The 13,975-nt window shown below is 37.0% G+C and overlaps 1 protein-coding gene across 2 annotated transcripts in view; it reads right to left on the bottom strand.

The window, feature by feature from the left end:
- Positions 1-5,602: 5,602 nt before the first annotated feature.
- The window catches only part of Rnf138 (ring finger protein 138), a 24,615-nt gene continuing 16,242 nt past the window's right edge, over positions 5,603-13,975 (bottom strand). The window contains exons 4-7 of one of the 2 annotated variants that reach the window (XM_005355810.2): positions 13,774-13,830; positions 11,734-11,845; positions 8,946-9,053; positions 5,603-7,040 (exon numbers count right to left, since the gene is read on the bottom strand). In XM_005355810.2, the coding sequence (XP_005355867.1) occupies positions 6,972-7,040; positions 8,946-9,053; positions 11,734-11,845; positions 13,774-13,830 (346 nt within the window). In that variant the 3' untranslated portion in view covers positions 5,603-6,971. The remainder of the gene's footprint in view (positions 7,041-8,945; positions 9,054-11,733; positions 11,846-13,773; positions 13,831-13,975) is intronic. The other variant, XM_005355811.2, reaches the window with a different exon arrangement.

Genomic DNA, 13,975 nt, shown 5'->3' with positions numbered 1-13,975 from the left:
ACACAATCTGACCCACATACACACAAACTGACCCACATACAAACAATCTGACCCACATATACACAATCTAACCCACATACACACAATCTAAATGCCTTTGGCCTCCTCCAGCATCTGTCCTTGTGTCTGTCCATACCGATATACAGATACACAAAACCCTACATACAAAAAAAAACTTATAAAAAAATCTTACATTGACCCATAAAAATTTTTTGACATAAATTTTGCCCAGCATTCGCTCTTTAATACAGTTAATACAGTTCTTTCATTTCAAAATCACTAATTCTTTTTGTTTTAGGTTTGAAAAAGGAATGTAGCCTAGACCAGTCTCAAACTTTCTGTAGCCAAGGATAACCTTGACTCCCTCCCTGGTCCTCACAGGCCCACCTCACTCAGCTTTATCGGGCTAGAAGTCAACCCAGGGACTCTGGCATGCTAGGCAAGCAGTCCATCAACTGAAGTGCATCCCTACCCTCAAAATCAGTAATTCTAAAGCAATACTTGGCATTTTTGTAGTTCACCTATCCTTGTTACTGGACTGAGGATGGCTGCAGTGACATCTCCTAGGAACTATTGAAAATGTTTAGTGTCGGGGCTGGAGAGATGGCTCAGTGGTTAAGAGCATTGCCTGCTCTTCCAAAGGTCCTGAGTTCAATTCCCAGCAACCACATGGTGGCTCACAACCATCTGAAATGAGGTCTGGTGCCCTCTTCTGGCCTGCAGACATACACACGGACAGAATATTGTATACATAATAAATAAATATTAAAAAAAAAGAAAGGAAATGTTTAGTGTCTCACAGAAAAGGCAAAAAGAAAAGGAAGGGGGTCCTGTTTTCCCCCATTCTGTTTACATGCCCACAACTTAGCTCAGAGGATTGTTCCTGGAGAACTTCAGAAGGCCCAGAGAACACCATGTTGGCCACATTGTGTTATCTCCACAGTAATTAAAAAATGGCATCCCAAGCTGGAGAGATGGCTAGCGGGTGAAGAGCACTGGGTTCATTTCCCAGCACCCACATAGCTGTTCACAACTGTCTGTAACTCCAGCTCCAGGGGACATGATACCTTCATACCAATGCACATAAAATAAAGTTAAATAAATTATTAAAAAAATGACATCCCACAAAGAATGGTTTTATTTTTTATGTACATTGGTGTTATGCCTATATGTATGTCTGTGTGAGGATGTTAAAACCTGGAGTTAAGGACAGCTGTGAGCTGAGCTGCCACATGATTGCTGAGAATCAAACCCAGGTCCTCTGGAGGAGCAGTGTTCTAAAGTGCTAAGCCAACTCTTTAGCCCTGTAAGAATGTTTCAAATGCATCTAAACTGTAGATTTGGAGACATTAAAAATCAATTCAGTCTTGCCAGTAGATTTATGAATTTGTCAATTCTTAAAGATGATCTGCACAGGCATGGGAGTGTAGTTTCATAGTAGAGCTGCTCAAAACACAGGCCCAGTGAAAAATCTAAGGTCCTGGCTCAGAAAGACAAACATAGCATGTTACATTTCATACATGAACTTTGCTTCAAGTTTATGTATGTTTATGTGGAAGTGACTGTAAATACCAGAGAACCAGAAAGGGATCTAGAGGGGAAAAGGTTTTAAAAGTAGGGTGAGGGCAATAAAAATACAACATGAAAAGGGGAATACTTTTGGTAGAGTTTAAGTGTAGAAATGGGGTGAAGGAGGGGAGAGGTTCCCCCAAAACATATGTTTGAAAATGCCAAATGGTTGAAAGAACTTTTGCTCCCATCAAGGCTGGATGACATGAATAATTTGTTCTGAAACTATTTTTTAGTCTTAATACTTATATACCTTTATTAAATATGTAAAACAAGGAAACAAGAGGGTTCTGTAGAAGACAGACAATCCATACCTATAAAATGCCTGGAAGCCTTCAGGCTTATTAACATTTCTCAGATGGTGAAAGCACTTGTCTGCATACCTGATGACCTGAATTTGATCCCTGGACCCCACAGTAGAAGAAAAGACTCTTCAAAGTTGTTCTCTAGTTTCCGTGTGCACAGCACTCAACGCCCAGTCTTTCTCCCCTCCCTCCCTCCCCCTGCCTCTCTCATACACACACATTTGTTGAAAAGACATGTAAAACATAGCCATGGAGAGCATGGATAGGTGTTAGGCTATCTGCACCTTCCTTCAGTCAGTTACAGTGAGTTTTTGGTTTATTGTATACAGCACCGCTAAGGTCAAGAGACTGCTTAGTTTCAAGCCAATGTTCACAAACACCAAAACTTTGGTTAGGTATTGTGGCACGTGCCTGCAGTCCCAACGTTCTAGAGGCTGAGACAGGATTCAAGTTCTAGGTAGCCCAGGCTACAGAGGAAGATCTTGCCAAGAAACTTAATTTTTTATTTAAAAAAAAAAAAAAGACCTTTTTTTTGGAGACAAGAATTTTCTGTGTAGCCTTGGCTGGTCTCTGCTTCTTGAGTGCTGGGATTAAAGGTGTGTACCACCGTCGGCTACATTTCTAATCTGAGCAAAAGACAAGTTAGATACGTGGGGAAGATAGGTTGATGTGAGCAGTCACTTACGCTTGTTCTCTTTATGCATGCTCAGTGTCATGTCCATCACTGCCATGGACAGACCAGCAATTTCCTTCCCCACATCCTGTGTGTCTGCTCCATGTCCTCCATTGAATAGGCTATTAATTCATCTAATATGTTCTGTATCCACACTTATACTCTTGCACCATACTCATCTCCAATTGTATAAATAGTATCTTTCGTCTCATGTGGTTCTCTCGCCTCCATCTCTCAAGTGCTACCATGACCAGTATTTTTAAGATTTTCACTTTATGTGCATGGAGACTGTACAACCATGCCTGATACCTGTTGAGGTCAGAGGTATCAGAGTCTCTACAACAGGAGTTACAGGTATTGTTAGCTTCCATATGGGTGCAGGAAATTGAACCCTGAACCTCTGGAAAAGCAACCAGTGCTTTAATCCCCTAAACTATGTCTAGACAGATACACACATACACACAAGCAGTTTTTTAAAACCAGACTGGCCTCAAACTCCTAATACTCCTGCCTCTGCCTTCCAAGTGCCAACACCTTTTTAAAGCAAGTATCTTGAGAACAGGCTGGTCTCCACCTCCCCAATGCTGGGATTAGATGTGTACCACTAGGTCCAGAAATCTAATAGGTTAAGAGAGGGTTGGAACAGATCTAATTACATAGCTCACGCTGTTCTTGACCTTACAGTGATCCCCTTTGCCTCCACTTTCCCAGAACTTATACTCGTAAGGATCCCTTACGCAGGGGCTAGAAGTGTACCTTATGAGTACATACTTCAGTTCCAAGAAAAAAGATAGAGATATACTGCAACCTTGCATTGCAGTTTGGTTCCTTAGCAGAAATGAAAGGCACCCACATCTTGTACTAAAGAGTACAGTGTGATGGTTGGCCTCTCTAAAGCCTATGACAGACAGGCCAAGTGCAGTTGGTGTGGAGGGCTGTTAATCCCCCTTTACACACGGCCCTTGTTTTCTGTCAGGAGCCATTTTCCCAAAGATTATAGCAAGGACCATTGTCCTGAGGATGTTTGCGTTTGTGGAGAGCCCCACACCCCAACTGTATTGAGAACTGTTTGTTGGTGGAGCCCACCCCACACCCAACTATTTTGAGAGCTGTTAGCGAACCAGCCCCACATTCCAACTATCTAGAGAACTGTTTGTGGTTGGAATCACAAAAGGAACGATTCCGCTTGCATAGAGAACACTAGGTGTGTCTACTCGTGACCATTGCTGCAAGATCCCTTCCTGCCCTTGCCATGCCCCTGCCCCCATCCCAAGCCAAATTCCTCATTCAAGGGCTATAGAAGCCACAACCATTTCACTAATAAATGGAGGCCTTGACAACAAATCTTGTTAGGCCTCGTTCCTCTTTCCCGCCCATGTCTTTTCAGATAGCGCCTCTTCGGGACCCTGGAATAACTGACCTGCCAGGCGGGTTACAACCCTAGACTAACTGACCCACTGGGGGGTTATAGTTTTTAACATACAGTATCACCAGGGGACAACTTTGTGGAAGTCTATGCTCTCTTTCCACTGTATAGTTTCAGGGATCAAGCCCAAATTGCCAAACTTTGTAATTCCCACTGAGCCATCTCACTGAACGTCTATCCTTTTTACTCTATGACCAACCTTTTAAAAAGATTTGTGTATATGAGTGTTTTGCCTGCAATATATCTACCATGTGCAGATACCCTGTAACTGGAGTTATGGATGGTTGTAAATGCAGGTCCCCTACAAGAGCAAGTGATGAGCCATCTCTCCAGCTCTCAACATTTGACCTCGCTTATGCTTGGTCTCTATTCTTTCCTCAACCCTGTAGGTGGGCTTCATGTAAAAATTCTACCTCCACTACAAACTGCACATGGATCTATTTGGGTGTATTCTAGGACACATCTTTTCTACATAAGCTACAATAGCATTCCTCTGATGGGAGTATATTTGAATACCAGATCTGCAATTCCTATAGAGGGCATGGTTCACTGAAGACAGTGATATTTACCAAGCAACCAAAAACAAAGATGACACTAAATATGCAAAATATTCTTAGAGCCCTATCTTGCCTACAGCTGATTTTTCCACATTAAAGGTGTCAACTAGCTGACTTTCTGCTTGACTAGCAGGACTTGAAATATCTTGCTGTATGAATACTTTATGAAATAGTTATATGCAGATGTTTAACATTGGAAATACATAAAGACAAAATTTTATACAGTTCAACCCAAAAGTACAGTAGTAGTAGCACTAACAGCAAGTCAACTTTTTCAAGTGCAAAATAATAGAGGTTTCATGCATATTTTGCAGGGTCTTATGAGACCTAAAATGTTTATCTAAGGACAAATTTTAATTAAGACACACAAGTAGGAGAAAACCATTTTTAATTGGAAAAAAATACATCTCAAATAACACCATATTTAACAACATAAACTAAATTGTAAGGAGAAATCTCTAACTGGTTCTGTGAAACTGATGCCTCAGCACATTGCTACTTCTTTGCTTTATCCAAGAGCTACAGACTAAATAAAGTAGGGGATTTCCCCCTATGAATTAAATTATAAAGCCTATCTATCCCTGTTCTTAATTCACTAACAAAGAGAAGTTAAGTTTTTTCCATAGTTAGGAGTTTCCCGAAGTGTGAGTGTGTGTGTGTGGGGGGGGGTAATTTTTATGAAAAAGTTATTAATGTTTAACTCATCCACAAGACTTCAAAACACGATTTCAAAATGGCCTCTAGTACAAGTTTCCATTTAAAGAAGTTTTAAAGAAGGATGGTTTATGGACACAATGGCTAAAATAAACTTTATAAAAGTATCAAAGTTATTGCTTTAAGCTGTAAGAACTGTGGACAAAAGTCTCCTTTTAAAGAGTTCATTATATAGATGCTCCTAAAATTCCTGTATGCCAACTGAAAGTGCTAGAAAAACACAGCAAACATCACATTCAAGAAATGACAGAAAAAAAGGCATTAAGATGTATGGCTTTTGTGTGTATGACTGTATTATTAAATATAAATAAAGTTATTACTGTTTAACTGAAAAAGTTTTTTACAAAAATGCATGTTCAAAATTAACATTTTTATTAAATCAAGTTAAAAAACGTTTATTGTAGAAAAGTGAAAGAGGGTATTAAGAAAATCAAAATATACCTTTTTTTTAAACAATATATGTATATATTAGCAGCAAACTACTTCAGAGATTTTCTTTTGAGTTTAGTTATTTTAAAGAAAGCATAACAGTGTATGTTAGCAATGGAATGTCAGGAATTCACTCTTCACCCTATACTCTGTGACCTGGCCTCCTCTACAATACTTTACACCAAAGACTATGAACAAACTTAGTTTTGACTAAAGTGTAGTCAAACAGTAGCTGGTAAAGTCTCACCACATCACTTATGCATTATTTTCAAATATAACTAATGAGCACCATATAACAAATTCTCAGGTGTAATAACAGCCAACTGTACAACTTATTATTTGGCTTACTGTTTAAAAAATTTGGTAACATACAAAATTTTAATCAAATGAGATAAATACTTCAATCCTATATTGCTTGCCCATTATTAAAACTCTTAATAGAAATTCTATACATAACCTGACAAACTCTAGGCAAAGATATATGTGTATAGATACATGCTAAAGTGTATGTACATATCCACATACATCTTCAACTTTGGATTTTTAAAAAACTAATTTAAGTGTGATATCATCACTGACTGAAGTCAGCTAGTGAGAAATACTAACGACAAAGAACTGCCATACAACTCATTTATGCTTACAAATTACTCAAGCTAGAGCGAAATAACAAACTAACCACAGAAAACTCTTTTCTCTTCTCTTGCTATGTTCATCTAAAAGCAAAAGAAGAAACATTTGCACAATACGCTTTCAAAGTCAAAATTATTATAGAAATTTCACTAGTCTTCAAAAATACAAAACATTACATAAATACAATTTTCTTATTGTTGAATTCCTCAGCTAGAATCTATACTTTAAAAAATCCCTTTGGATTATCCCACTTAGCACTTCAAGTTTCCATTCTGCAACTCTGACAAATGGCTCAGGTTTATTATTTTTATAGGAATCACATCTTTCAGAATTTGCTAGTTACCTTTGTACTAAAGTAAATAGAAGAAACTGTATCAAATATCAAAAACAACTTAATGAAACATTCAGAATATGTAATACAAGGAAGAAAAGGACAACAGGAATTCCCTTTCACCACACAAATAAAATACAACCTTTTCCATGCTGTTAAAGTAACTGTCTAGAGAATGGAGTTAGGGTAGCCTACCTTTATTTTCAATTAAAAACCTAATACAGTAGAGTGAATTATTTTTATTAATATGCACAGCAAATTACTGAAATGGTGACTTCATGTCTTTCCCTTAAAGATGGCACTTGTAGGTACAAGGATGAAGAGATGTGTACACACATCAGATGTTTACTTGAAAAGACTCTTCTACAGCAGTTTGATACTGGGCTTCCTCATCTAGCTGAAGATTCTAAAACAAGAAAAAACATGTCAACAGAACAATAACTATTCAATTTTATCTAATGTATTATACATCTTTGCATACATTTGCATACAAGGGAGTTTTAGGTTTTAAAATGCAAGATTAAGCTGAGCACCATGGTGTGTGTCATATTCTCAGACATTCAGAACATAAGGCAGGAGGATACCTTGAGCCCAGGGGTTTGAAACATGCATGGACATAATGGGACCCTATCTCAAAAATAGCAAAATATACGGTTTCAACACACAAAATTTAAAAATTAAATTCTGTTATAATTATTAAGTAATAACTAATAACTGCTCAGCTCAGCAGAGTATAAAATTTATACTGACTAAACTTATAACTAATTGGAGGGGCTGGAGAGATGGCTCAGAGGTTAAAAGCACTGACTGTTCTTCCAGGGGTTCCCAGGAACCACATGGTGGGCTCACTACCATCTGTAATAAGATCTGGTGCCCTCTTCTGGCCTGCAGGGACACATGCAAGCAGAATGCTGTATACATAATTAATAAATAAACCTTTTTTTTTTTAAAAAAACTGATAACACAATAAAGTTGTATCATTTCTAGAAAAGATTTGTTTTGAAGAGAAACTAATTTTAAGAAAGATAAGCATTTACTGAAATAATAGCTGAATAACAGCTTCTTAACCACAACATGAAACTAAGTAACTACAGCTCAGTCATCTTTAAATTATACACTGACTCTATGAATAGGGCTTAGTAAGTACCTCGGTGTGGAACAGTTACTTAGAATGCACTGAGTTCCCTTCTCCCTGACTCATCAGTCAAACAACAGCAACAACAAAAACCATACTCTATCTTTATCAATGCAATTTGCTGTCAATTTATGCCCCATGGATTAGCTTTAAAAAGACATCAAGTTGTCTACTTGACAAGCGAAATACAGTTTTCTATGCCATGGTATAACAAAGAATTAAGAGTAAAAATAGCTGACAAAACCCATTTTGCTCTTCCAAATATAGCCCTGCAGGCACAGTAATCTGTTCTTAAAATGGAAATTTAATAATATACAATTGCTTCCTAAAGTCACTAAAGAAGCACATGTGAATTTTACATACATTTACACTCCACAGACTAAAACTGCAAAGTCCATAAAAATGAAAATTATGCATGCCTGTGTTTACCTGAACAGGAAAACGAATATCAGCTATTCTTTACTGAGAATCATGTATTAAGTAAGATCTTAACCACACACAAGCTAAGTACAGTTTTATAATTAATAAAGTAAAATTATCACATCATTTTTTTCAATTACCATGAATATGAAAAGTAGAAAACGACCCATTTGGTTTGAGGGCCTTTGTTGCCTTTCCTAAGTAGACAACCTGGTTTTTGATGGGTTTCTTTGGTTTTGTTTGTTAATGTGCCTCATATAGCAACTAACTCTAGATTTGTAACACATTCTCCCCCACATGTTGTACCGTTGTACCAATTTTACTTTTTTTTTTTTTTTTTTTTTTGTGAGACAGGGTTTCTCTGTAGCTATGGTACCTGTCCTGGAACTAGCTCTTGTAGACCAGGCTGGCCTCGAGCTCACAGAGATCTACCTGCCTCTGCCTCCCCCGAGTGCTGGGATTAAAGGCGTGCACCACCACCGCCTGGCCAATTTTACTTTTCAAGCAGGTATAATTTTCTCTTAATTCTAGGTAATTTTTACTTAAACTTTCATTTTGCTATTAAGGGGCTTATGTTTCCAATAATTATCACTCTAATATAAACAAATTCTCAGAACTTCATGAAGCTTAACAATTTTACTACTAAATACAGCACCTTGTCCTTTATCCAGTGGTCTGATTCCATAACTTGCCTGAAAACTCAAATTTAGATTGAAAAGTTAATTTAACTTTCTTAATCTTGAAGAACTCACTTACCACAAATTCTCCATAATCAAACTGATGTCTTTGATTTAGATGACTAACGAAATTTCTAGTAATCTGGCTAGGATCTCCCCAAGGAAGAGACACACAAATAGGACATGTCTATGAGAAACAGATTGTTTTAAATAAAAAAATTACAAAATAATGAAACATTATATACTTATTGAGAGCATTAAAATACAAGCTCACATTACTAAAAATGTCAGGTATACTTCATTGTTGCATTTTGCAGATATTACATTTCTTTAGAAATTGAAAGTTTGTGCCGACCAGTGTCAAGCAAGCCTATTTGGCAAACAGCTCAAATGTTTAGCAATGAAGCATTTAACTCAGATGTTATACTTTAGACAAAGTTCTATTGCATACTAAACAGAAACAGTATAGATAGTCAAGTGTAACTTTTATATGCACTGAAAAATCAGAAAAGGTGTAGCTCAATTCACACCAATTATATATATATATATGTGTGTGTGTGTATATATATATATATATATATATATATATATATATATATATATATATGTATATGTTTTGGTTTGTTTTTTTTTTCCCCTGGAGATAGGGTCTCTCTAATGTAGTCCTAGCTGTCCTGGAACTTGCTATGTAGACTAGGCTGGCCTGAAACTCACTGCCTCCCAAATGCTGGCATAAAGGTGTGCACCAGCACACCGAGCCTTCACATCACAATTTGCTTTACTACTGTGTCTGCACTCAAACCTACAGTATCTCTTAAGGTTTGCCTGAACACAAAAAAAACACTGGATAGTATAAACACATTGAGACAAGAGTCTCACAAGGTATCCCAGGCTGCTTTGAACTTGCGATCCTTCTAAGCCTCCCAAGTCCTGGAACTGCAGACATGTGCTACCACGTGCAGCTCTTTTCTAAGAGTCAAATCCCATAACTAGGTCATTTCCCAAGCAAATTACCTAAGATAAATAACACTATTATAGTAAGAAAGATCATGGATATTCTATAATTTAAATCTCTAGTTATATAACTATTTAAACAAGAAACAACACATGCAGCCTATACTAACATCAATGTTTTCCTTACCTACAACATGTGCAATATATAATCTTATTTAATCTAATTAAAAACTATTATAGATTAGCTTGATTTCACTAACATGTAAAATAAAAATGGAATAAATTATAAAGTTTAAACTATATCCTCAAAGTTTTAATGAAGTACATTTAGATATCACAAAAAGAAATAGCTGGATTCTAGCCAAAGCTGACAATGTACAAGTATTATGCAAAAAAGAATACAAATCAAATTAATTCAATATAAAACCAAGCATAATGTCTTAAGTATGAAGATTCCCCACATACCTCTTTGGTACTGTATTTGCTTATTTAACCCCTTCCCTTCTAATGAATGGCTGCAGAAATTGAAAGGAATCCTCAGTAGTTACTAGGGCATTTTTCTGAAACATGTTCTACTAGCTCAAATTATCTGAAGAGTGGCTGTAAATGTTACTAATACATTTTACTCACTCTTCAAGAAGCTGGTTGTGGTAGCTCAAACCTGTAATCCCTAATCCTATTGTAAACTGTCTACATTATTCTCCTTTATATAAGGTAGTAAAATTTTATGTCACATTTTGCATCATGGTCAATCATTAGCAAAAATATGTTGTATTAATAACTTAAATCCAAATTGTAATCAACAACTTTCTCCTATATATGTATAGAAATATACAGAATCGCCGGGCAGTGGTGGCGCACGCCTTTAATCCCAGCACTCGGGAGGCAGAGGCAGGCGGATCTCTGTGAGTTCGAGACCAGCCTGGTCTACAGAGCTAGTGCCAGGACAGGCTCCAAAGCCACAGAGAAACCTGTCTCGAAAAGGCAAAAAAAAAAAAAAAAAAAGAAATATACAGAATCATCTACTGATGCTGAGGCAGAAAGAATACAAATGCAAGGTCTGCCTGGGCAACTAAGTAAGACCCCCATCATAAAATTTTATTAGAAAAAATTAAAAGGCTAGAGATATATTTTAATGGCAGGATGCTTGTGGGGCAAGTGCCCCAGTTCAAACCCCAGTACATGGTAGGGATAAAATAAAAGAAATGAAAGATTATCTTTCAGCTTAATATGTCCTCTTCCATTGTCTAAGAGTTAAAATTCTATGAAATGTATGCTCAAAATGAGTTCTTCTGGGATCATTAACAAAATACTGGAACCCTGTATTCTACATTAATTTAAACTAAAATGACAAAGAAGACAAGTATGCATCAAAATAAAAATATAGCATGATTCTTTCTTGCTTTACACATTCTTTACATATTCTCTAAAGACATAATTAAAAATATCTACTGGTTTTACTCTTTGTTTTTTGAAACAAGGTCTCACAGTATAGCTCTAGCTGGGAACTGTTCGCTAGAGCTAGGATTAAAGGCATTCACCACCATGCCTAGTCCATTTTTATTCTTATATAGGTATTATCTTCTGCAACAGAGTCCCATGACTGGATCCAGTTCTCTGCATCCAGCAGAATAAACTGAAAGGACCCAATGGAATTAGGCTCTGCCACTACACAGAAATGACTCCCCAGTTCACCTTTCATTCTTTCTTAGACTAGTCTACATTAACTCACAGTGACTAACTTTCTTTACATGAGGTAATCAAATTTTAAATCTCTTTTTTTGCATCACAATCATTTATTAAAACTTTTAAATCCAAATTTAAATAAAGAACCCTCCCCTTTATATACAAAAAGACAGATTCATGGAACCACATGCTTTAAACGAAAGATTCTTTTGGATATATGTACTCACCACAGGAACTATCTGAAATAGATGGTTACTATTACAGTGATCCAATAAACGCTGTCTGGTGAAATTTGACTCTTGACATAAGGGACACTTAAAGGTGGGATGCCCAGAAGAACTATAAGGCAATTCAAATGAGATATACTGAAATTCAAAACCATCAACATAAAAAATGAGATGTTTCTGTTTTCTGATACATTGTTATGAATTTATTGCTGTGTTTTAAGTCATAGTTCAGTCTCATTTTATACAGTACTAATGTTTATCATTTCAGACCGTTTTTCCCCTCGCCGCATAGGGGCTAAAGCTAAGTACGATAGTCCATGCCTTTAATTCTTAGTACTCAGAAGGCTAAAGCAGTAAGATCCTGAGTTCAAAATCAGCCACATTTATCTAATGAAACCCATTTCCAAACAATTACAAACAAAACATGAGATCATACCTAAGAAATCCAAATTTAATTGTAATCCCTCATATGATGCCAGAAGTCACTGTGTGTCCACTCAAGTTTCTAACTGTTATATGCTGTGGCACAATAGTCTTATACTCTGTAAAGATTTGTCTCTTATACTTGTTTAATAAAATGCTGGCTGGCCAGCAGCCAGGCAAGAAGTATAGTGAGGGCAACCAGAAAGGCTCAGTCTGCCACTGTAAACCAGATGCAGAAAAAGCAAGATGAAAATGCCTCACTGATAAAAGGTACCAAGCCACGTGGTTAACACAGACAAGAATTATGAGTTAATGTAGGATGTAAGAGTTAGTAAGAAGCCTGAGCTAATAGGCCAACATGTTTATAACTAATGTAGGCCTCTGTGTGTTTCTTTGGGACTGAATGGCTGTGGGACCGGGTGGGACAGAAATCTCTGTCAACAGTTCTACAGTTTACCACATTTTAGAATATACAGACTCCACGGACCAGTGAAAGAGCTCAACAAGTGAAAGCACAAGTAGTTATCTGAACTGCACAAGTATACAACAGCATGTGCTTTACTACCCTCCCCAAAGCACATAAAATACAGTTTAAAAAGGATTTCCATCAAATTCTAACTTTGATATACCCCAGATTAAGAATCTAAGACAAAATTCAAAGAAAAAGCAAAAAGTAAAGACTGAAATGTGTAGTGGCTCAAATAACAATGACCCCCAAAGGATCATGTTTGAATACTTGGTTCCCATTTGTTAGAACTGTTTGAGAAGGACAGGCAAGTATGGCCTTGTCGGAAGTGTGTCACTGGGCAGACTTTGAAGTTTCAAACAACTGAAAGCATTTCTAGTGTACTTTCTGCTTCCTCCTTATGTATCAAGATAGTAACTGTTCCAGCTGCCAATCACCAAGCCTCATACCACCATCATGGACTCTAATCTAGAAATATAAGCCCCAAATAAATTCTATCTTCTGTAAGTTGCACTGGTCATGGTGTTTTACCACAGCATCAGAAACCCTAAGACAAAGTAGTTCAAAGCAATCTAAGAATCAAGCATCACTGGGTTTTAACATTTCTGAATGTTATAGCAAGTGACAGTTCAATATTGACATCTTTGCATGAATCATGCATGGAAGAAATCTGACCAGGAAAATGGATAAGCTCTTACATGGTCCTGAGAGCAAAAACGATTTAAGCACTGTTTTTATTTCTGAAAAGCATTAGAAATAAATGGTAGAGAGAAAGAACTTCTGCAAGCTATCCTCTATATATGGAATGTGGTATGCGCACAAAAACACAGCACACATAAAAAATCACATAATAAATACAATAGTGAAAAAATCGGCTAACTAATCTATTTTTATAACCTATAAGCCTGTAACCCCAAGTACTCTGAAGGCATAGGCAAGAGGATCATGATTTTAGGGCCAGCCTAACCTATACAGCAAAATCATGTCTTAGAGAAAAAAACTATTATGAGGATTCAGGGTTATAGCTCAATGGTACAGTGAATGTCTAGCATGCTCAATCTCTGGCTTAAATTCTTATCACCACAAATAATAATCACCTTCCATATTATTCAACAACATTATTTACTAAAGTAGAATTTTTAAAAACTTACCTTGTATTCTCTTGGTAAGTTTCTGTGTTATCAGATGAAGGTGTTTCATTCCTATTACTTAAGAAGCACAGGGAAGAAGAGTTAATACCCCAAATAATAAAAGACTCCAGGCCGGTGGTGGCGCACGCCTTTAATCCCAGCACTCGGGAGGCAGAGGCAGGCGGATCTCTGTGAGTTCGAGACCAGCCTGGTCTACAGAGCT

Source organism: Microtus ochrogaster, chromosome 18, assembly GCF_000317375.1.
Source record: "Microtus ochrogaster isolate Prairie Vole_2 chromosome 18, MicOch1.0, whole genome shotgun sequence".
NCBI classification, from domain to species: Eukaryota; Metazoa; Chordata; class Mammalia; order Rodentia; family Cricetidae; genus Microtus; species Microtus ochrogaster.
Note: the sequence above shows the minus strand (reverse complement) of the source record. Positions and strands in the feature narration are given on the sequence as shown.